Source organism: Chrysemys picta, chromosome 19 (assembly GCF_011386835.1).
Source record: "Chrysemys picta bellii isolate R12L10 chromosome 19, ASM1138683v2, whole genome shotgun sequence".
NCBI classification, from domain to species: domain Eukaryota; kingdom Metazoa; phylum Chordata; order Testudines; family Emydidae; genus Chrysemys; species Chrysemys picta.
The window spans coordinates 17014544-17039893 of record NC_088809.1 but is presented as its reverse complement, the minus strand read 5'-3'; the positions used below and the strand labels follow the sequence as shown (position 1 = coordinate 17039893).

Here is a 25350-nt window from a genome sequence, read left to right as displayed (position 1 = left end):
CGCCTAAATTGCTAATTAATTTCCTTGAGCACAGAAAAAAATGAGAAGAGCTACATAAGATAAAGTTAGGCTAAGCCATCAGGAAAGACACTTACCAAGGATTTCTGGGTTCACTTCACTTGTTTCTATATTCTGTTTCTCTGCTGTATCATTTCCTTTACCCATCAGGAACTTCTGCTTCATTTCTAACTGTAGATAGGAAGTTAAGTAAATTAATTAAAAATGTGAAATCCTGCCTATCCAGATGGCATGGCAGCATGAAGACTGTACCACAATTAGAGAATCTCATTAGTCCACTCCTGAGATTCTTAAGACACGCTAAGTCTCCAATACAGGAATAGTCCTTTATGGTCTAGAACGTCTTGCTGGTCAGCCTGTGGCACAACCCAGTGCAATGCACTGAAAAGCTTGACTCTTTCAAGCCAAAAGAAAGCTGAGCTGATGATACCAGTTCTTTCAAAGACATGTTGTGCACAACAAGCGTTAAATCAGGTAAAAGTAAGTATGTGTGTATCTCTTCTCTTTTCAGCCAAGAGATCTGATCCCTGTGCATATCTTTAACCGCAGCTGGTGATTTAAATGACAAAAAACCCACCATTATTTTACTACTCTTTCCTCTCCTCCTTTTAGCACAGCAGAACCAAAATAAGTACATGAGGGAGATCTCTCTTTCTGGCTGATGCATAAGCTCTGGAATAGGCTTCCAGGGGTAATTGTGGACTCCCTGTCATTGTAGGTTTTTAAGGACAGGTTAGACAAATACCTGTCAGTATGATAGAAATGTAGGCCTGTCATTGTGGTAACTCTGCCTCAGCACAATAGGCTGAACTTGATAACTTCTCGAAGTCCATTCCAGCCCTCCATTTCTAGGATACTATAATCAAAAGAATTCCAATTGCAGGGCAAAATTCTACCTCTGCACCTTCATTGAAAAGCCTAGGGAAGAGCTTGGCTCACAGAATCTTTAGATACTGGTAATGATGCATGAAATGAAAGGCCTAAGCTGGACTATTAAAGCCAAAATTGACTTTGCAGGGCTGGCAGTCGGGAAAAACATCTTTTTACTTTTAAGTTGAACAAATTTGATCTGCAATCATTGAGAAAAAATAAAAACAGACCCGCCTCTCCCTCCCCCACACACAACAAAACCATGTTTACAAGGCATTTCAAAGTAAGGTGACACAGACTCCGCACTGGGGCTCAGAAGCAAAAATATATGTGAAAGAAGAAAACCCAAATAGAAATAATCATCCTGAACAACCTTACCATCCATATTCTAATCCCATCAGCCAGAGAATATACTTGTGCAAACTCTTCATTCAGAGGCATCTTGCCTCCACTGATGACTGTGAAAACAAAAAAAGAGGAAAGTCTTTTTATTCACTGCTTCAGTTTCACATCACTCAACGATTAAAATAAAACAAGATACCTGCAAAATGCTGTGATAGACCCTGTCATCTACCTCTTAAGGCAATGCCAGGCAGGTTGTTTTGTTCCCTATTGTTCTTACGGATATACTATAAAGGCTGGTAATGCATTAAAACCATCTCCTGTACCCTGACAGCAGACCTATTTGCAAAGTGGAATAATGAATGAGTATGTACAGTTACAGTCAATACATATGGGTCCTGCAAATGTACAGGCAGGACAAATAGAGGCTATTCCCAGGACTTCAATAGGAGTTGCACGTGCTCAGCACCCCTCAGAATCAGACCCTGAGAGGCCAAATAGCACTTTTTTGTTCAACAGATGAGCACTTACTTCAGATAGCATGTTATGACATAGAAGTAGTGTATTGCATATTAGAAAGAAAAGTTGGCAACCCTATTCCCTGGAAAGGTACAAGTTGCAATACCGAGAGCCAACTGCATGAGTTAGGAGCAGAATATTAACTTAAACCCCACAGTGGGTTGCAAGCTCACTTTCCAAAGCATGACACTATTTAGGGGCTTCATTTGCATTTCCTCCCCGAACAGTACTGTTAAAATGTAAATACTTTGTTCCTTGCTGTTTAGGAAATGTTTAATGAGAGCTGAAAATGGCTGAATTAGAGAGAGTTGTGTTCTAACGACGCAACTCATGGGAGACAGATACCTTTGAGTTACAATCCCGGTTCAAAAACCAATGTCCCTTGTGGACTTGGTCAAATCACAACATCTCTGGCTTAGTTTACTCATCTTTAAAACAAGGATAACCCTATTTGCCTATGCGACTTAGAGGATTTGTGACGATTAGCTAACCTTCGAAAAGAGCTGTGATGATGAAAAACACTAACAAAGCATTATAATCTTATTACAGTCTATTGTGGCACAAAGTCTGCCTAGTTGGTGAGTGCAGTGCTGTAATATTTTCTTTATACAGGATAAAACATCTAACCTTCTGAATATTTTTGAAACTAAATACATTTTTCAAGTTTTACAACTGAATTATAATATGATTTCTTACAAAGTATCAGCCTTCATTATTGATATATTCACTAATATAAGAGTTACCATATTTTTGTAGCTTCCCATATAAATCTGGAGTGAGATACACCAAAGCAGCAAATGTGGCGTTCACAGCTTGATCAACAGTGGAACCAGCAACTATATCTGTCTTTGGGGCCTGTTTTTTACATGCCTGTATAAGTCCTTTGAAAAGCTCAGAATTTTGCCCACAGAAATCCTGGGAAGGATCTGATTTTGCAAAGTTGAGAAGAAAGTTACGGCAGTCATCCACATGAGAGTTCTTAGTCTGGAAAGAGTATTGAAACATTTACTTAATATCAGTTTAAAAATGCTTGCATCTCATTTATATATTTGAACAACCCATACCTCAGACAGATGTTACAGTCAAAATGACAACTTAATATAAAGGGCACAGAACAAAAATTTCTCTTCTTTTGAGAATTCAGCAGCCCATGAGATGGCAACCTCAGCCTAGCAGTGTACAGTTAGAGAGGCGTCAGCTCATTAAGCCTGAATAACACCACTCTCGCATAGTGTTTTCCTACCCATAAAACAGAAGCAGTGGCCTAAATACCTCTTTATTTTGGTGCACTTGACTGGGTTCATTTGCTTCCAAAGTCGCCTCAGGACACATCTGATGCCTGAAGACAGGTTTCCATAAAGGAGAATTAAGAACTGATGTCACTTTTGAAGGAGGCAGCTCTGCTTCACTACCTAGCTCTGCAAAAACAGCAAGACAGACATGGATTTATGTTCAATACTAAATATTTTTGTTCAATTTTATATGACTGCAAAAATGCACAATTTTAAACACCTGCCGCGAAAGGAAAACAAAAAGGAAATGGCATGTAGAACAAAGAAAAGTCTCAGACTGACGGTTACTCATGATGTTTAGTGCCACATATGCAGCAGACAGACATCACACCACTCATGTACAGTCTGACTGCTGACATGAATGCAGATTAAAAAATACAATGCTACAGCATGTTACTATTCTAAAAGGCCCTACATTTAAACATCTAAGCTGTACTCATGACCACAGTATCCGACTACTCAAAGCACTTTACAAGCTACAGATACAGGGAATGTAATATCTGGCATGTCATAACCTATAGCATGCAACAAAACGCATATAAATGGATACACTGAGGTACAGATTTTTGAAAATAGAAACCCTAAACTTAAGTTCCCAAACCCACAGTGAGGCATCTGCCTGACTTTCTGGAGTCCTGAAAACTTGAAAGCTCCTGTTGACCTCAATGAGAACTATAGGATGCTCGGCACTTTTGAAAAATAAAGCACAGGTCTACATATAGACGTAGGTTCCTAACTTTGGGATCCTTTTTTTGGAAATCTTAGTTCATATATGAAACATACAGATATGACTGTGATACCTGTGGCCAACCCTTTGTATGTTGTCTATCTTCACAGGCCTAAACCCCCGCAAACACATGCATTCTTAACTTTACTTATGTCAGTAGCCCAATTGAATTCACTACTCATATGACTGAAGTTAAATATGTGCAGAAGAGATTGTGGCACCAGGGCCTTGAATAGCAAGCTCTTTGGGGCAGGGATTGCACCTCCCTGCGCCTGTAGACAGTGCTTAATATATTGTGGGTGATACCAGAATACATGTAAACAATCCAACAGAATCGTGACTGAAAACTTCAGGGAAAGTTTAGGTAGACAGAGCAGAAATCTGGCCAAATCACATGGACAGGTTCTGCACTACAAAGCACTCATGAAGTTTCATACTGACCCCTCAACACACACAAGCAGAAGTTAATATCAGAAGGAATTTTGCATTATGGTTCAGAGGTCTAGTAAATAAACTACAGATTATGCTGACATATGGTGCTCCAATACAGGAACTGAAATAAGTGTTCCCCCAGCTCCTTTTAGATTTAAGAAATTCCAAATGATCAAAGGGAACATTTTAAAATCAGCATAAATTATGTGCTATGAATTCTTAAATTTGCACCAGAAAATGGAAAAAGTAACAAAATCCTCATGAAATCCACAGAAAAGATACAGCATATGCAATGGCAATGAAAGATTCCCCCCACATAATCTGCTTTGACACTTAACATGACCACCTCCAAGAGTCAGAGTAGTTCTGTCTCCAAGTCCATTCCACTCTTGGCCTCTTAAGACTACAAAGGGTGCCAATAGTGATGGAGTTTTTTTGTAATTTTCCCAAAAAGAGAAGGTTAAAGAGGTAGCATAGGCAGCAACCAAACTTGCTGCACATAGCCCACTAAAAAGTTGCCAGATGGTTAAAAATTTTGGTCATTACGAACTTGGTCTGTAACTGGCAACCTAGTCAGAATTTTCTGTTTTCAAATATGAGTGGGCTGGAACAAGATGTATTCCTTTCAAGAATATAAAATATTAGATTCTTGCACCTCATCCCCATCCTGGAAGCAGGACTGCTAGAGAAACTAATTCAACTTACCCAGTTGGGATTTCAGTGCCATACTCCGCGAAGCCAAGCGCCCCATCAACCTGGATACAAGCAGCTGTAAATCCAAGCCCCAAGAAACTGCGACATCTGGTAGGCCATAAGCAGTGATGGAGAACTTGTAGCCCCACTCATTATTACTGCTGTCAGAGTGAAAGAGAAACTGCAGCCGTGGGCCAGCCTTAAAGGTCACTTTCTACAGAGCAACAAAACAGTCATTTTGCCAAATGTACATGACAGGAAGACATTTTGGGGTCATGAATTTCCTTCAGCAATTGTGTTTTTCAATATTCTCACGGTTTCTCTGTAATATGTGCTAGCCCCCCACCACATGACTGAAAAGCCTAGAGCAATTAAAGTTTCAACTTTCTAGTCAAAAGAATAATTGAAAGTTTCAGCCCACAATACAGCTTTTAATGTTAAAAAAATATATAACGGCAGAGAAAGGTTACACTGCAGTAGCTATGAAGTAGCACCTGAGTGGCCACAAGAAAATAATAAATGAATTCAACTTGCCATCTCAAGATTTATTTAAAATTAATGAGGTACAAGGAGATCAGAGAAAAATTTCAACTGTATGTTTAACTGCAGTGAAACATGGTTTTCTACATGCTAGCTGGTAGTGAGTTAATCAGACATTACTATTGGAAAGGACCTTCTGGGTCTTCATTCGCATCACTGTGGAATTACAGATTTCTCCCCTCCTCCCTACCCCTCTGAGCATCAGAGGTGGGTGTGTGCACACACCCACACCAAAGATAAATTGTCAGATTACAAGGTCTCTGCAGAATCTCTTACCTAGGACGCTAAAACACCACAGAGTTCCAGGGTACCCCAATATTAACATATGTGTATTTTGCACAATATTTTAAAGTCACTCACCTTGGGCCACTTCTCAGTGCCAACCTTTGTATCATAACGAGTTTTTGCACCTCTGGCATCAGTAAACTCCAGGTAATCATATCTGTGGAGAGTGCAACTCATTACTTACACATTTTTATTTTTAAAACTTTTGGGCAAGTTTACTTTGGAATTTCTCAGACTTCCCTAACCACCCCACTCTGGAGACTCAGCAATGTAGACACAATCCCTTCAGAGACCTATTTACTGCTTTAGATGATTATATAAACATTTCATTCCTTCATACAGCACATATATGGTCATTTCTACAACATAGCTCCCTGATCCTTAATATCAAGTTCAAATATTAAGCATTTCTCAGTAGTAAGCCAGAAAGAAACAGAGGTAAGTTACAGAAAGGACTGAACTTTAGCATAGTTGTGCTCAAGTAGGGTAAAGTGAATGCTGGGAACACGCAATGACGGCCACAGGTTTTTTCAAGTGCTAATACAAGAGTAATCAATGGAAAGCATAGTTCCACTGCCTGAGGGAGCATAGCCTTGACACTCAGGGCCTGTGCAAAGAGTTTGTCTGCACCCTTTCAAGTGGGAGCTCAGCTGTGTCAAGAATCTTTAAGCAGAGGTGCAAAGAAGAGTACAGGGTGGGTGGTGCATGCTGAGGGTGGAGTAGGTAATGATTCTCTGCACAGAGTGCAGGATTTTCCCCCTTTGTGAACAGTTTTTGGAGTCAGAGATGGCACACTATTAAGTTACCTCCTTTCTGTTTCACATTTTTCATCAAATTCCACCTCAAAGTAGGTTGCCCCAGGACAAAGGAAGACGGAGACCTCATGGCAATTATTTTCATAGTTGTGAGGAGATTCCATTGTCCATGTTCGCAGCACCACGGGTTGTTCTTGCTGCCAGCTTTCCATGTCCACCTGCATAATTAAATACAACAACTTTCACCTTATAGGGTACAAATGCAAAGTGTTCAACAGGAGGATTACAGCACTGCATTATTTCACATCTGAGTCCATAGTTTGGAGTAGCCATATACACACATACATGTACTGTAAGCACTTATCCCTCTACTTACATCACTATAAAGAATGGTGCCAAGTAAGATTATGAAGCATGTACTAGTATTTTCTTAACTTTTTATTTTTCCTCTTTTACCTCTCTCCTGTCTTCAATCCTTCTCCACTGTCCTATGTATTTTACAGGCTCAATCTCAGTGTCATCATCTACTTCTCTCTCCTCCTCCCATATCCAGGCTCTCACGAAACCTCTTATCTTCCCTTCCTTTTTATCACCTCCAAAACCCAACCTTTCCTATCTATTCAAACCCCCCACCCAGGCTTTGGTTAACTATAAATCATCTCCTCTCTGGACTCCAGTCACTCATCTCTTCCAAAATCAGTCTATCCAAAATGCTGACACTGAAACAAATTTTCATCTGCTGCCATATCAATTGCATCACTACTCCTCAAAACCTTTCACCGGCTTGTTTTTTACTAAATCAAGTGCAAGCTCTTCATTTCCATCTTCAGAACAAAAGCATAATTTCATCCTTAAATATATTTTTGCTCTTATTTCCTCTTACTCTCCTCCAACTCCATACCTTGGAATCCAATCTCCCCTTCCCTTTATCTGCTTTTATATACTCACATACTGCAATGATTGGTGTGGTATAAGAACCAGAACAGATAGATTTCCCACTCTCAGTTCTGCATTTCATCATGCAGCTCCATAATACTTGGAGTAGGTTCCCATCTTGTTTCAAACTTTACAGTACTCTTTAAAAAACTTCCACTCTCTCCTTTAAACAAAGGTATCCCATTAATCTTTTCCAACACAGATCTGTGTGTTAAATTGCAAGCTCCCAGGACAAAGGTCCTATCTTTTGTTATATATTTATGATGCAATCAACAGTATTAATTCACATGAACTTCTTAATCTAAGAAGTGATTCTATTTTTATCACATAGTGACTGATTTATGTTCTAACTAGTGACCATAGCATTTTCATTTGATCCACAACACATTTTACGTAAGTAAACGTGATCTTTTGAAATAAGGTGATGATAAACGCATAATCCCTTTAAAGGTTGAATGTTTGGAACAGTTTTCTTACGTAACCTGGTTGCATACTTATAGATGTGACTTTTCCACTATAAAAATGCTCAAAATCACTTTAGAGAGATCCTGAAGGGACAGGAACTCATCAGATACATGGTGGTGGGTAAAGGAGAGGCACAATTCAAAAGGTTACAGAGAATCAGAGGTGTAAAGTATCTATCTATCTTAGGCTACCTTATTAAGACTTTCTCCAGATTCACTACAAAGGTTCCGCAGCAGCTGTGTCAGGGTACTGAAACCCTGAAGTAGGGTGCAGTGTGGAATGTCTAAAGTGCAGAAATCCAACAAGAAAGTCACCTAAGGAAAAAAAAAAAAAAAACACCACCTATAAGTTACAAAGCCGTCATAAATATATTCACACTAAAGGAAAACTGTAGGACATTTCAGTCATTCACCTACCAGCTGACGGGTTGCCATGGCAAAAACAGAGTTACTTAATTTTTCTACTATATGTTTGCCACTGTATTGGGACAAAAGTGATTCTAAAATTGTTCTGATATTTGTCAGGAACTGGCCCACATCTAAAAAAGAAAGAAAACATTAGATAATAAAAAGTTAGCCAAATTGAGGATTCTCTACTGGGAGTCTGTTTTTACTGTGCACCTCTAGTGGGGTTCATGTTGTGCAAAATAGAGAAAGACAGGTGTTGCCCCAAGGAACTTGCGTTCAAAAGGCAGTTGGGACACAAAAAAATGTTTTGCACATATCCACTGCTGGCAATAGGACACTCTGTCACTAACACCACCAAAAGCACAATTCATAGAGAAACTAGTATTGTAATCAAACTATGTCTCCTTGATCTAAAATGCCTGTTTCAATAACTCTACTGTAAACATCTGATTTCCTGGATCGTTGTTTTACTAAGGAATGAAACATGAATTATAAGCAAGGCCAGCAACTTTTAGCTGAACATTTTAAATATGAATAAAATGATTGAATACATAACTAGTATAAAAATAAAAGTATAGAATATAATCCAGGTTTGAATTTAGAAATAGCCCGACATTACAAAGTACAAATTTAATATCACTCTACCATTACATTTATGGCCCAAGTCGTTATTCAAGTAACTTTGGGTTGCTGTGCTGAGACAAAGAATGCTATGGTGATATGCGCCTTAGAAATGCCTAGATTAATAGGTTTTACTACAGACAAAATGAGTTCGGCTTTTTTTGTGATTACCCAGATCTACCAAAATGACATGCTGTCTCATCCAGGGGAGATATTACTTTTGAGGGAGATGGAGGGAAGATGCCCTAATAATGGACAACTAAGGAAAAATATCTAAAATGGAACTAAATATTGTTTCTTCGTAGATTCAATAGCCAGTGAAATTTTTGGTCCAAATTAGTTTCTCATGATTCTACAGACTCCTCAGACATAACAATCAATCAACAACTTTAACCATACTGATGACTGGAAATTGGTCCAGATGGCTCTGGGCCAATTTTAAAATTTGTTAGGAGCACTATAATTAGAAGGATGCTTAGATACTATGATGAGTGTCTAGAGATAAAAATGCTAATCAGCTTCTTGAGATCATATTTTAAAGTCCTGCATTATTGTATATACTAGGCACTGACTCAGCTCTGGAACTTACATTTTTTAAGAATTTCCATGGCAAGAGTCTTGGCTGTATTACCATTGCCCTTAAATTGTAGGTAGCACCATGAAAGGAGGCTTCCCTGTACAGACCAGAATAAGGATGACAGTACTGTGCCACTCTCCTGCTGGGCAACATCCAGCATCATCATTTCACACTGAAAAGCAATAATACAACAATGATATCCCATGCGCGGCAATAATACATCAATGATATCCCATGCACTGCAGTGTGACAGATTATGTGATACACCACCCTCCTCCCCACCTCACACCACCCGCCACAAAAAAAGATGAAAAGCAAGAGACCAGTCATATATGAACTGCTAGTGGTTTAAAAAACACTCATAAAGAAGTGATATTTGAAAGCTGTTTTAGTAACTCAGTAAGATGAACAGCAAACAGGCTTAAGTAATTACAACTACATTTGGGGCAATCAATTAAGGCTTTCAGCACATTTTGTAACATAGGCTAATTATTTTCACATGTGAAAAGTCCTTACTTTCCCAAGCACAGGTCTTTCAGTCTATGGTACCATGACTAGTTCCCATCCTTCAATCTGGTTTAATTAGCTCAATTCTTTTACAGCTTCAAGGCAGTCACTAAGGGACTCTATGGAAAAACTCCCTAAGGCAACCTATTCAGTATGTTGCCTTGTTTCTTAATATTAAATGTAGTTACTGCTTAACATATAACATTTAAATTAGTGGGGGCCCAATCCTACAATCATACAGAATAAATGTTACTCATGTGAATAGTCCTGTTAACTACTGGCTCCAGGAGAAGTGAGAATAGACAATCTCAAATGATAGCTACCTCTCTCGCTGCCACCAACAGAAGGGTATCCATGACTGACAGCACTTGGCTGATGTCAAAATCCTCAGAAACTTCCTTATCTGGTAACAACAAAAGTCCACCTGGATCCTGATCACTGCAAAAGATAGAGCTTACTGAGTAACAGCTAATGATAGAAGTCTGAAAAAGGTGCCCTGTTGTGATGATAATCTGCAGAGATCATTTACACATCATTTCTGAAGGAAAAAATCAAATGTTCTATAAATTTATCAGTGTGGAGATATTTTAAAGATATAACAAATACTCACTGTTTCCAAGGACAACAGTAGTTTGAAAAAAAATGATCAAGGATAAAACAGTAAACAATGCTACTCAGAGACTCTAGGCAATATACCACAGACTCAGTAATTATTTTTACCCTTGGGCAATCTTTTGTTATTGCCTTTTGAGCCAGTCAGTATTAGTAAGATGTATAGATTTTTATTCTCTCAAAGAGAAAGTGCATTAACAATTTTGCTGACTTGCATCTCTCTTTTCAGAAGAATGTGGAATTATTGAAAAAGATCAGTAGGATGAAGATAATCAGAGAAAAAAGTTATTTTTCAATATCAAAGAGCCTTACCTGAAGTACATACACAGGGATCTGAAGGTGAGATGCACAGATTGCTTATGTTCCTGTTCTGTGATGTTTTTCTAGGAAATGGAAGAGGTTTACGTTTAAAAAAAAAAAATTTTTTTTTTTTTTTTTTTTGTAATAGCAAGGAATTACAAAGAATGACAGGACCAGGAAATACTTTTTGTGGACTACAGGATTAGTATTTGCTCCAAGAGATGTTTGGTCTGCATTTTCTTTATGAGAAATATCCATTGTTTGAGCTTTAGCTTTGGTTTGTAAAGAGGTTTTAAAAAAATTCAGTCCCCATTGAAATTGGATCTTTAAGTTCTCTGCCACTAAGCAAATCTTGATTTTAAAATGGCATTTAAATCACTTTTCCTTGCATCTCCTAATTGTGTTTTCTCTAAATGCTACTGTGCTTTATTTTTATACTATAAATGTAGTATCCCATCACACAAGAAATCCTACAGACCCATATGCACATGCAAGAGTTAAAAAAAAAAAAAAAAAAAAAAAAAAAACCATATATACAGCATGTGAATTTTACACTTCCAGTATTCCAGTAGGTTCTAAATCATGAGGAAAAACAGGATATAAATATTCAATACAATATTCTTTTAAGTTCTCACACAGACTTGGACACTAGAACATATGTAAAGTTATTGCATCCTGTGCCTCAGGTTTTCGCCTACATAAAATGGGGGTTATTATATGTAGAAGTTTTATTTGTAAAGTGAGCAGAGCCTATCACTTAAAGGCTACTAATATGGAACTTCACAATGCCATGTTTCCCTCTTTAAACAGTCACGTTTGAGAGTATAAAAGAGCCTTCCTTTGAAGGTTGACGTTCTAAGATAGACCATCTGAACTGAAACTATAACTTTATGGAAAGGTAAAGGCAAGCTCGCCTCATCTGGAATGAAGTGATTGTGGAGCAATCATTTCTCATTGCATGGTTTACCATCATGGTGAAGAGCTGGTCCCGTCTGGTCTGTCTATCTGGGAAGAAGATAGCTGCTCCATTGAGCAATGTGTTCTTAACTTCCTGCTTTAGCATTGTCATGGGTGTGAAGTTGCTATCACTCATGTCCACGACTGTTCACAAAAAAAGGAAACAGTTTTACAATTTCAAATCAATAACCAAGTATATATCTTTAATACACTACAAAATTTCATTTCTTTTCCATGACACTAGTCTTTCCAAAGTACATAAAATACTTATCACATATACATGTAAGGATCTTCAAGAACATTTAGCTTGCAACAAGCTGGGATATACATATACATTGAGGTAGCCTGCTGCGCAACAACTGTCCATATGGACCCTGTTAACATGCTCTAACAGTTCCTTAATCCACTCTGATCTACCCCACTGTGATATGGGAGTAGGATCAAAGACGCAGCAAGGAACTACTAGGGTGTATCAGCGGAGTCCACATGGACAGCACGCTAGTAAAGGATAGATTTCAACCCAGCTTACTGCAAACTAAATGTTACTTAAGGCTTGTCTACACAAACATGTGAGAAAGACTTCTGAAGTCTAGCAAGAAAGATCTTATGAGAAGACCTCGGATTCAAATGACCTGGTTCACTTCAGGACCTTCAATGTTATATTTATTTATAAGACCAACTGTCAAACCTGGTGAAAGAAAAACAAAAAACAAAAAAACCCTTTCAAAATGTACCACACTCAGTACAAAGTCATTCATCTATTCCTTGTTTTTCATAATCTCTTACTAGGTATACTAGTTATTGAAATCATTGTACTTAAATACATAAGGCAAAGTACTGGCTCCAAAGAAGTCAATGACAATATTCCCATCAACTTCAATGCCATCAGGGCCAAGATTTCACTTGTACTTTCCCAACCATGTGGATTCATTCTAGCACAGTGATGAGCGGTTAGAAATACTCGATAGAAGGATTAGATCCGTTTATACTTATTCCAGTACTGAAGTCAAAGGACCAAATTCTCTACTGGTGCAAGTAGATACAGCTCCACTGAAATAATTTGCCATTGCAACCACTTTCAGGCCACATATTATCAGGACAGATGCAAGATCACTTCATCAGAGGCTCAAAGAAAGTACAGAAGCAAGCTCTCAGATAAACCCATTGGTCTAAAATAGCAATAAAGCACAACAATCCGAAACAGCAGCTGGCTTGGGTTTTGGAAAATACTTGTTCCAAGTTCACACAAGTATAAAATGCCTTTAAAACAAAACAACAACAACAAAAGTTAGTAAGTGACAGCATAATATTAACGAACCTTCACACAAATGCCTGTAGAGCTCTACTGCAGCTTCTATTTGGCCAGAAGTTTTGCTTGGAGAAGCTTCCTGAGATTTAATAGTTTTATTGTTTCCAGTAAGCACAGAGAAGCAGCTTTGAAGAAGTTGCAGTAGCACAGTCTGGGCAAAGAGACATTCTTCCCTTGGGCTAAAAGGCAAAACAAACAAGAGTAAAATCTTCACAGGAAGAACTCATTTCCAGCACACACTGCTATGCTAAAGCAAGCATCGCAGTCTCTGCTCTACGAGACAGTGACACTAAGAGAGCCTCCGAGTAAAGAAAACACAGCCAAGAACTATATAGATATAGATAGATATAGATAGAGAGGGAGAGAGATTTTAAAATGGCATTTAAATCACTTTTCCTTGCATCTCCTAATTGTGTCTTCTCTAAATGCTACTGTGCTTTATTTTTATACTATAAATGTAGTATCCCATCACACATAAGAAATATAAATAAATAAATAAATTGCAAAAACAAAAACCCTAACACCTAGACAGGAATCAAACTTACTGTACTGAAACTTAAAGATTACAAGCATCTATGTAATGTTATAGCTAAAAACCCAGATGACACAACAGAGAGAAGGGAAAATATCGGCTACTTCAGCTTAATGGCAGAAAACATCAGCTGAATAAAATGCACTGTATGTAAACATATTTATGGCTAACTTTGTGATGGAGGAGGGCCCTACTTTTGGTGTAGTTTATTGTAAAAATTCCAGAAAAGCTGCAAGTCAAGGCCAGTGAAGTCCAAGAATGATCTGTACTTTAATCCACTTTCTTTTTGTTGAACCTAAAAGAGGCAAAGAAAATATAGGATTGAAGAATTCATTTTACACAGTGAATGTTTACAAAAACACAATGAAAACTGCAACATATGGAGTATGAAAGAAATATCAAGCTGCATCTGAAATGCCACTCCAGCCTCAGGACACAACACGGTCAGGCTCCCATTAGGATGAATCAGCAATATCTTTTCTTTTGGTTGCGTCAGACTAACAATTTTCACTTCCTTTCGTATGTCCCAACTTTCTCACAAGTCTAACTCACACAAATAGTGGAGAACAAGTTCTGGTCTATACACCTGGTTCTAATCCTCCTGTATGCTTCCAAGAGACGCAGCAGGGCTATTTAAAAGGCAGTGGAACTTTTATATACAGTATGTTGCATTAACCCCACTAAGCACTTTATCATAATGTGTGAGATATGGAAATGCAGTTCAGTTCTGGTTTTCTTAAAGAAGACATATTCCTAACTTATTTAAGTGCCCTTTTATAAGGCATCTTAGTATACTAAAAGTCATTTTCCAGACACTTCAAGTTTCAAGACTTGCATATTATTACCACTGAATGTAGTTACAGCTTGCTCTCTGGCCACTACTTTATTTTATAATGCGTCTTTTAAGTTGGTCTTTGGTGTACCACCATTTATTCTTGTAACAAGACCACATGCTTTAAAGAAGTGAACAAATGTGGAGAGAAACATACCAGGTCCTGTGCAAGTTGTTGGATGAAATGAAGTGTCTTCAGGAGAAGGGTTGTTCCACAAATGCTGTCATCTGTTGCTTTGCATTTCAGACAGTTCAGGCTTCTGTTGGGCTCCCCTACCACAGGCCGAAGATATCCCAGAACATTCAGGCCTTGAACTCCTAGGCGCTCTGCGGTATCTTGCCTTGTGCACAAGAACTTCACCATTAAATACTGGATAGAGACATAAAAATAGCAAAAGCGCTGTTCATAAATCCTGATTTCAAAAGCGAGAGCCACACAAACATTTAAGATCCTATGATATTATTCAGGCAAAGCCAGTGCCCTGGCCTACCACCCCACCGACCGTTTGTGTAAAACACTTTAATTCTGAAGGTTCTATACGAGCTACATACTAGGGGGTTCTGTGACTGCCATGTTCACTTGCAAACTCAGTCATTTAATTACCAGCCTAACTCATTTTGTGAGCTGTGTCTATTTCTTAATCTTATTGCGCCAAGCTTTCCTGCAAGTGGAAAATCATTAGCTTAATATAAAAACAAGTAGAGGATAAACATTCAATGTACATTAAATATATATACATGTATTTAACTTGCAATTCTTTCCACATTAGTATAAAGAACCTGAAGCTGAGAGTATCCATTAAGGAGTGCATCCCCAGAGTCCAAAGGTACACCTCTACCCCCAATATAATGTGACCCGATAGAACAGGAATTCGGATACAATGTGGTAAAGCAGCGCTCCAGGGGGCAGGGTTGCGCACTCCGACGGATCAAAGCAAGTTCAATATAACACAGTTTCACCTATAACGCGGTAAGATTTTTTTGCTCCCGAGGACAGCGTTATATCAGGGTAGAGATGTATTTTTTAATCCTGTAATCACAAAAATTTGGGGAACAAATATGTCCAGTACATGCATAACAGTTCAGACAGCTACTGAATAAGGAAATGGCATGTTCTGGATTCCATTATGCAACGGGGACTTTTCACTTTTGTCCCTGAGCAGCCACCTCTGGTATTTTCTCCCCTAGGAAGAAGAGATTTGGGAACCTGAAAGCAAATTAAAATTGAACCCGAAAGAACAACATGCACTGGAAGACAAGTTTCACTTTTAATTGCTGCAAATTAAGACGCTGAGTAGTGCAGTCCTCAAGTAGATCCATGGAATTACTCAAGGAACAAGGTGCTATTTATCATGAATAAGGGTTGCAGAATCTAGTCTTTATTTTAGAGTGGTGGCCGTGTTAATCTGTATCAGCAAAAATAACGAGGAGTCCTTGTGGCACCTTAGAGACTAACAAATGTATTTGGGCATAAGCTAAGGTGCCACAAGGACTCTTCGCTATTTAGTCTTTGTTTCGTAGTAATTAAAAGTGAGCAAATTAGAATATATGAAGAACTGTGATTGTGCAGCTTGTTTCATGTTCTAATCATTAGGCTTACAGTGTAACTCATCCTCTTGACACAATCCAGTGAGTGGAAACTTTCTACACTTTTGAGACAGTAATGTCCATGCTAAATCTAAATCAACTAAATTAGCTCTAACACACCCGGAACGAGTAAAGGACCCGCCGCCGAAGTGCTGCCGAAGACCTGGAGCGCCACCGGGTGAGTAAAAATTGAAAAGGTGCCACTTGTGCTCAGTGGGAGAGCAGCCGCTGTCCTGCTCCCGCCCCTAGCTACACTACTGGGCCTCTTCTTCGGTAACAAAAACCTGATGATTATTTAACTGGTCTTCAAGAAAGCAGGAAGATGATCATTTCCTCATTCACGCCTCAGTCAGTCTGTTCTAATTATTTCTTACTTGGGAAATTCTGCACTGCTGCATTTTGACCTCCACTTCATCCCATTCTTCTTCCACCTCAAACCAGCCAACAGGATCATCCTCTCCCAGCTCATCACATGAACAATCACTTCTGCAGATAAAAGCACATCAACCAAAGTTATAATAAAAAAAAAACGTAGGGATTGCCCCACTGCTGTTACCCAACTATTTTTACCTGTTAGAAAAATTAAAGATTCAGGAAAACGTAGCAGAAACATTTCACATGCACAGACTCCAGCAAATGCATGTCTGCCATAGATTTTTTTATTTTTATTGTCAAAGTCAAGTCAATAATTTTACAGCATACTTGTAGAGAAAGGCAACAATACTGCTATTAGGAATCAGCATTCTGTATAGACACAGCTTCTCAGAAGTATCAAATTGAGATTTTAGTTCAAACTGGGCTGGTCATGATTCAGTTTTAAATGTAGACCTTTAGGTGTTCAGTGGCAAGTGACTTTATTTGCAGCTACAGCAGTAGGCACAAAGAAATGTTAAAGACTTCTCCGACCTCATCCACACTCTGACTTTTATAAACAGGGTAGAGAAGGTTTGCTGCAATGTTAATTTTTTAAAAAATTAATTACCACCCTGCCCACCTTTACCTGTTTTTTAAAAATTGCCTGAATTCTTGAAGCTTCCACTTGTCATAGCTTTCAAATTTTTTAAAATGTTCCTCTGCATGAAATTTTTCTGAAGAACTGTTATAAGCAAACACCAACCCACACTGGGCTCCAATAGCACCTTTCCGAACCTGAAAGGAGAACATAATGCTGGAGCAACACAGAGAAAACTAGGATAACAATAAAATTATGCTTCTGCTTATAAAGAAGAGTTACTCAAATCAAACCAGAGATCAGCAAAATTCATCTGTGATTCTTTGGAATCATATTATTTATTTCCTTTGTTTTAAAGGAACATGACACAGGAAATGTTTCAGAAAGATTAAACATCTCTGAAAGATTAAGGCTCAAACTCATAGCTAAGTTTCATTTTAGCCACCATCTCACCTGGAGCCAAGCAAGAAAGAAAAAGCCTGCATCTTGATTCAATTTGCTTTTCTGCTGTTTTATACAAAAAGCAGTGGCAATTTTTTTTTTAAATTGTTTCCAAGTATCATTGCACTATAATTTTTGAACAGTTGCCCTCTCCTCCATCCCCAACTGATGAGAACCTACAAACACAAGAGTCTAGTCATCCTTAATTCAGGTGGGCACTACAAAGCATGCACACATGCTTTGGGACAATAAACTATAGTTTCAACAACGGAAAAGCAAGCTGTAAAAACCTCATCACAGCTTCCTTCCTGCTATGAGATTCTACCAATGTTTGGGACATAAGTTTTTACCTCCACACCAGAGTAATGTTGCTGTTTAAATACATGGCAAGCATTATACTACATACACAAGAACTAGAAATACCTCATTGGCCTGAATAAGATATAGACAGAGGCCACATAAAATAGATAGAATGCTCTACAGAGTACACTTGGGGCAGCATTCTGTAACCAGATGTAATTTCTATTTTTCTTTTCGTGCAAGTTTCCTGTGACTCATGCAAATACAAAACAAAACCCAAACTGCTGTCACTCAAATTTCTTGCAAATTAATCACAAAGCTGTACATTCAATCAAAGGTGAACAACTGTCTAAATTCCACCACCAAGAAAAAAAGCATTAATACAAGAATCTGCTTGAATAATGCAAACAAGTTCCTTACCTTTATTCTAATTTGTGTCACCTGGAATGTAGATTCAGTTCCTGTAGAAAGAATGATACTTGCTCTGGTCTTTCCAGTCTCAGTAAGAAAACCTAAAGGAACAATGAAAACAGGATGAGGTTTAGAGGACTGTCATCTTAAAGTAAATGGATACAGAATTATAATGAGAGGAGTAAAACAAAACCCAGCGCTCTGTTCTATAGCAAAGATTCAGCCAGTGAATGAGACTTGAGAGTCCAAATGAAATAGTAAATTATAATGCTGGCATTAGTAATTCTGCTTATAAAAGATGATGCTGTATCAAAAGGTGTACATTCAACACAGTAAAAAGCAACAGAGGGTCCTGTGGCACCTTTGAGACTAACAGAAGTACTGGGAGCATAAGCTTTCGTGGGTAAGAACCTCACTTCTTCAGATGCAAGATGACTTGCATCTGAAGAAGTGAGGTTCTTACCCACGAAAGCTTATGCTCCCAGTACTTCTGTTAGTCTCAAAGGTGCCACAGGACCCTCTGTTGCTTTTTACAGATTCAGACTAACACGGCTACCCCTCTGATACCATTCAACACAGTGTTGTGTTAGTATATCCTTCCTCAGGACCGTGTCTTCACAGCCACAGTCTCTCCTGGGACTATGCTATCAGTAACAGGAAATAATTCTTCCATCTGCTAAATTTTAGTGAAAAGTCACTCCCATTGAATGTTATTGGGACCACTGAATGACAGTGTTTACTTATCTAAATTACAGCTTTTCTGAAAGCCAGAACAACACTGTCAAGACCCTTCTACATCCTCCCTTTCCTCTTAAATGAAAGAAAAACCTCAGAAGAACATGAATTATAAACCTCTCCTTTTGTTACAATATCCTGAAGTTTAATCGGTGGCATCAAGAGCAAAATGCCAGGGCAATGTTACTTCAGATAGAGGCTGAATAAGTGGAAGAAACAAAAACAAAACAAAACAAAAAAACTTTTCAATGCAAACACCCGCAAACTATGACTGCAAACAACCCCAAGAAAGACAAATTGATTTCCAATGTGTATGCCACCTCTACAGTACACAACTTCTATGCCCTCAAGTATGTTGTCGGCTAAGCACCTCAAAAGGCGTTCTAGAGAAGTGCACATTGGCTCTGCAAGTCAAAGCATTATTTACTGCCTCATTTATACTGTTATTTCTGATTTTTAAGACCATTTTGACTAAGATAGACATCAACAATTAAAGGACTGTTGACTCTTGAAACCAAATATTCAGCCACCCGAGGATATTCTATATGATTTTCTCTTCCATCCCTCCATCAGTGTTTGGGAAGCCCCTCGTGATTCAGAGCAAAATGCTGCTCTGCTATGAAGTTTTTCACACCAGCCTGCTATGCACTTTCAGCCAATGCACCAATAACCTGACCTAAGATACCAAACTTGTTTTAGGGAAAGGAACAGTTCCTAAGAGCAATTCCCTGTGAGTGAGAATTACAATTTAGAAGCACTGTGTCTACCGTAGTTCCTTTTTTCTAACTGTCAATCAGTGTGAAAATGTACAGATCTGAACCACTACAAGAAACCATAAACAAAAGACTATACACTTACCATCCCCTGTCCATGGCTCAACAAGGAGGTTTTCAGGCCCTGATTTATCTTCCTTTCCTTTTACGTCACATGCCTGAAGGGTTAGCTGTAGCGGCTTTCCTGAACAAGCAAATCAACAGGTTTATCAGAGCTATAAAACAAACAATATAGAGCTTGTTTGCCAATGGCATTCTAAATTCTTTACACAGAGAGAAGGTAAAAAATTAAGGAAAAAAATTGAAGAATTACACCACCACCGGATCTTTATCTTACACAAAGGAAACAAATGCAAAATCCATGTTATTGCATAACAGTTGAAATTTTAAGTGTACAAAGACAACAAATTAAGAATTGTTACAGCTGGAGGACTGTCAAAACACACACATTTTGAATTAAAGCGTTCACAGCACATGAAATAATACTAAATATCACTTTTATTATACAAGAAGCCAGAGATACAGTTGCTGTGGGAAACAGAAGTGACTTTCCAGAATTCTGAGCATAATGTAGTAGTAACAATATTTTATGCGTAACATGTTTACATTTGTCACACACCAGAACCAGCAGTGGAGTCTGGTGAAAGTATTTCTCTACATTAGGTTCACACCTGCATGACTGCTAAGAATATCCAGTAATTCAGGACTGGAGACAAGTGGTTAAAGTGATACCATCAACCTGAGATGGTCAATTTTAAAAAATTGATTAAAAATAATTTTTGGTACTATATACACCTGTTGCTAAGTCTGCATGCTAATTGTCGTTTGCAATCACATTTTCCGATTTAAAAATGTTTTTCATTCTATGTTGTTGAGTGAAAATCCAAACAAACAAAAGGGAAACTGACTACACAGAAGGAAATGGTGATATTGATCATACACAAAATACTGTTAAATGAGCAATGTATACAAACTGAAAACTCCAAAAAAACCAAAAACAAACAAAAAAACCCCCATCACTTTCAGTCATATTAGCCTTATTTGTAACTACAGAGGTTAAAACACGTCAGACAGAAGTAAAGCTTAAGTTGATACCCACAGAAAGACAATTTACTGCCTTCTGCTAGACCAGGTTCATGTTTAAACCTACAATAAACATCCAGATAAATAAACCTATCAAAATCAAAATCAAAAGAGTTGTACTTAGGTCTGAGTTACACTACATGATTCAGCTACGACAAAAAACGTTAACAAAAATTATAAATAAATGTCATTCTACTCTCAGTAAAACTGGACAGAGAAAAAAAATTCAGCAACTTGTTGTAGGAAGACTAGTACCACTAGATAAACTTAATAGAGATGCAAACACCTTTATCATCTTACTACAGAGCCAACTGCCCATGCATTTCTTGAGCACAGGATTACAGACTTCCTTCTCCAAGGTGACATCACCTTTGGTTCTTGGAAGGATCACAAGGATCTCAAATTCTAGTGCTAGCACTGCTCTGATGCAAGTACTGTTTTAGGAGATATACCTTTCTTTTCAGCTTGATAATATTCATTAAAATAAAATCCTTTTATACCCGGATTAAAAGATCAAACAACCAGTTTACACACAGACAATTTGGAAAGCGGTCTATGATTGATCTCGCGCACGCGCGCACACACACACCTTCTCTCTCTCTAAAGGATGCAGTAACTATTCATTTGAGTAGCACTTAAAGATGTCCCTGAAATATTTACCATATTTATAAAGCAGGTTTTGTCTAACAGTTGCCATGGAAGAGATGAGTGAAGAAGCCTTGTATTGTGTGTCCAGATGATCAGTGATAGTACAAAGTGAACTTATCACTTTAGCAACACTCCCTCTGGCTAGGGCAAAAGCCAACAATGTAAGTTCAACCTCTGGAGTGGCATAACAACTAGGAGATAAAAAGACCATGCATAAATATATATAAGAAAGGAAACCTGCAGTTTCATAATCAAGTACATGAAATGGTACATCAATAATTTCAATTAATACCAGTGACTTATGATGTGGCCTATTTATATAGCCATTTAAGCCATCTGTTTATAAAAACTTGATAGCTAATTGTCCTGTTCCAGTTACTGAAATCAACACTGGATGAATCATCCGCTCTTTTATACAGAATCATTGGAAAGGTTTTATCATCTAGTTAAAAACTAGAAGATTAAAAAAGGCTATTTAGCTTTATCACAGGAATTCAGTATTTGAGTTTTTGTTATATTGTTCTTTTAAGAGTACGCTCCTACTAGTACACCCTATTTCAAACATTACCAGTCTAGAGCCTCCATCTGGCGCCCTTATTTCATTCCCTTATATTTGCTCTCTTTATTTCTTTCAAAATTTTACTCTACTTTCTGTACACCCACATAGCTAGGAAGCACAAAAAAGTTCACATCCCAATAACCTGGTGTAGGCAGACCCGATAAAGACATAGTATAACAAAACTTCAGGTTAAGTACAATTGTATGGGAAATGTGCTTATACCTAACACTTGAGGTTTTTTATGTAAATATATTGCAAACATATTAATTTATTAGGTCTTTTTCTTTATAACTTAAGACATGGTTGACTAGTACCTGATCACATGTAACATTTCTAATAAAGTAGAATTTATGAAAAACGGAGATTAAACAAAAGGAAGCCAGTGGCAAAACTTCAATTGATTGCAGTGGGAGCAGGACAGGGCCAGTCATGTTGGTTTACATACCAAAGTAATTCCTTAAACTATTCATGATGGCAATATACTTCCTTATTACAACAGCAGTTAAGGTAAAAAAAAAAAAACCTGAAAGATGGTATCTCATGACTGCTTTTGGGACCAGATTTTCACTATTTCTAGCATTCATATTTTGGATGAATCACTCAGAATTTATTCTCAATGGAAGAAAAGGAGAAAAATGTTATTAACTCCTCCAAAGGTCCATAAACAGTTTTCACTGCAGAACTAATGTCACACCAACTTAACATTAAATATACCTCATCACTATGCCAACGACGGAGGAATGAGCTTTTGGCTTCTAGGTCAGCTAAATGCTCAAACTGAAGAGCCGAGGAACCAATTTTTCATATTTATCTTTGAGTTTGTCAATGTATGAACAAACAAGAACAAATGAGGAATATGACAAATGGAAGCTATTTTTGCAGTACCCATTTACTCTATATCATGTTCTTACCCAAGTATGCTAATGAGATTTACCTGGTTATTCTTATAAGAAAACTATCTACTTCCTCCAAAACATTGGGAGATAAGAAGCTTGAGAAGTCTGTAGAACCCGACGTCAGGGACAGTGGTGGCATGTGCTGCAATGCCTTCCTAGCAAAGGAAAAGAGCAAGACATTAGAAATAAACTCAGACAGAACTTTAGAAACAGAAGATTCAAAAAAAAAAAAAAAAAAAAAAGGAGGGCCTCTCAGAATCTTTATGCTTATGTGGCTGGATCTCTGTGTTTAGGGTGATTGTCTCTATTGTGTGAGGTGCATTATTAATGTTCTTCCTGCATTAGAAATGCAAAGCATTTGGCTTCTAGATGGAGAAAGTAGGGCATGGATTTTTTTTAATAGAAGAGGCTCTGCAAATATCACACAAACCTCAACCCTGCAATTGGATGCACGCAGGCAGACTCTAGTTTAGTGAGATAGAGCACAACAAAGCCATTTGATGAAAAATCCTATGTACTTCTACCTAAAAAGAACACTAAGTAATTCCTTGTTTGAAACATATTTTAAAACAAAGTAGCAGTCCCTTATTAAGAACTAATGATGTGCACACATTAATTTAAAAATGCAAAAATAGCTTTTCTCTTTCAAAAAAGCAATCCCAAAAAAACTTTTAAAGCTTTAATAAAATCTATTTATTTGCTTCCATAAGTCAAACTTACATACCAGTGACGGTATTTTTTCTGCTTACTCTTTAGTTCCACATAAAAAGAGCACTTTCTGGCCCAGGTCAAAATGAATTCTTATGGCAGAGTTATAAGACCCTGAAAATTGGAAGTTTAGAAAGGACAGGCTGCCAGAGTCTTAATTACTAATACTATCCTAAAACCTCTCAATACTTCGGGTTTGTCTACACTACCCAAACTATACTGGCGTAGCTATGTTGTCCTAATTATTAGGGGAAAACCCTGTAGTGTAGACTCAGCCTTCACTGATGGAAGGTTTTTTTTCCTGTTGGTATAAGATCACCACTTCCCTGAATGACAGTAACTACGTAGATAACAGCACAGCTGTATCTAAACTGGGGGTTAGGTTGGCATAGCTACTTGGGTCAGGGTTGAGGTTTTTCACACCTCTGACCTAAGTTGCTAGGTTGACTTAACTTTTAAGAGTAAAATAGGCCTTAGTTTCATGATCATTTTATCTTTTATATAGAATTATTTTCTGATTGTACATTGTCTAGCTCAGGGTTTAGGCTACACAGAAAAGTAGTTTTGTACAAAACACTTCACAGGATGTCATTCTATGAATATTTAAAAGGTAGTAAAAATGTAAGGCTCCAATCCTGGAAAATGTTTTGTACCTGAGGAACTTCTTCAATGGAACTGCTGACATGCATAAAGTTACTCAGCTGTATAACAGAGTTTTCAAAGTCTGTGTATAGGATAAACTATGCAAATTAGAGGCAAAGTTTTCAAAGATTTTGTCATGTGAAGTAGTGGTGTTTTTAAAACCCACATGGAAACTGAATGCCATAAAGCTGTTGTGGTTGTGTTATGATTTTAGTAAGATTTCAAACCTTGAAGTCATTGAGCAGATGACAGTTTGGCAGTTATTCAAGGAACCATTACGCAGCAAAACAACCAGTCACCACAAAAGGAATGCCTGCATTAAAATACTATAAATACCCTACAACAGCCCAGAAATATTCTGCATAATATTAATGGAAAAAACAAAACTGAAAATCATGCCTGAAAATCAAGGTGGGACAGGCCACCACCCTGACCAGAAACAAGGCATCTACAGGAGATTTTTTGCCTGTCACATGCCTGGCAAAATGTGTTTAGTTCCTTTTTGCCACTGTATAAAAACCTGTTCATCAAAAACATGGAAGAAGTTTAATACTTTACTTTGCTATGTTGCCTTATTGATATGAGAGCAGGGATTGAGGGGCTGCTTACCACTAACTGCAGTGTTTCAGGGAGTCTTCTCCAAATATTTTCACTCATGGGATCAAGGCATCTATGTAGATGCCTTATTCCTATGGGTGCCAACAAACAGAGGCCCTGGAAGAAGAGTGAAATTCCTAAATATAAACCTAAACAACTAGACACTTACATATCAGGGCAGATACTGTTTATCCATGAAAATGGCTTAACTGCAGACTGCTCATTCCATACACCACATGGGACACAGTCCCTTTTTAGTGCCAGAAATATCTGGATATGTTCAAAGAACATTCAAGATTTTTAGTGGCTATTAGGATAGTAAAGGCATAAACATTTGGAAGCCTTTTCTCCCACGAAAGGAGATGCTTTAACAAACTATTAAAATCTTATATAGGTATTGGCTATTTTCAGAGGAATTAATATATCAATATGCACAGGGTATTAGGGAAACAAAGAATATAAGAAAGTAAAAATATACTTGTAGAGTTAA

The 25350-nt window shown here is 37.8% G+C and overlaps 1 protein-coding gene across 2 annotated transcripts in view; it reads right to left on the bottom strand.

Moving 5' to 3' along the window:
• Positions 1–25350, bottom strand: part of ZZEF1 (zinc finger ZZ-type and EF-hand domain containing 1) — an 81083-nt gene that overhangs the window by 39868 nt on the left and 15865 nt on the right. For both annotated transcript variants that reach the window (XM_024103465.3, XM_005284470.4), the window contains exons 7-28: positions 22952–23068; positions 21471–21649; positions 19813–19911; positions 18229–18320; positions 17116–17264; positions 16490–16601; positions 14686–14898; positions 13891–13991; positions 13174–13343; positions 11866–11999; positions 10911–10981; positions 10310–10424; positions 9492–9651; positions 8291–8412; positions 8066–8188; positions 6525–6691; positions 5794–5875; positions 4906–5107; positions 3022–3167; positions 2493–2733; positions 1267–1346; positions 96–189 (exon numbers count right to left, since the gene is read on the bottom strand). In XM_024103465.3, the coding sequence (XP_023959233.2) occupies positions 96–189; positions 1267–1346; positions 2493–2733; positions 3022–3167; positions 4906–5107; positions 5794–5875; positions 6525–6691; positions 8066–8188; positions 8291–8412; positions 9492–9651; positions 10310–10424; positions 10911–10981; positions 11866–11999; positions 13174–13343; positions 13891–13991; positions 14686–14898; positions 16490–16601; positions 17116–17264; positions 18229–18320; positions 19813–19911; positions 21471–21649; positions 22952–23068 (2969 nt within the window). The remainder of the gene's footprint in view (positions 1–95; positions 190–1266; positions 1347–2492; positions 2734–3021; positions 3168–4905; positions 5108–5793; positions 5876–6524; positions 6692–8065; positions 8189–8290; positions 8413–9491; positions 9652–10309; positions 10425–10910; positions 10982–11865; positions 12000–13173; positions 13344–13890; positions 13992–14685; positions 14899–16489; positions 16602–17115; positions 17265–18228; positions 18321–19812; positions 19912–21470; positions 21650–22951; positions 23069–25350) is intronic.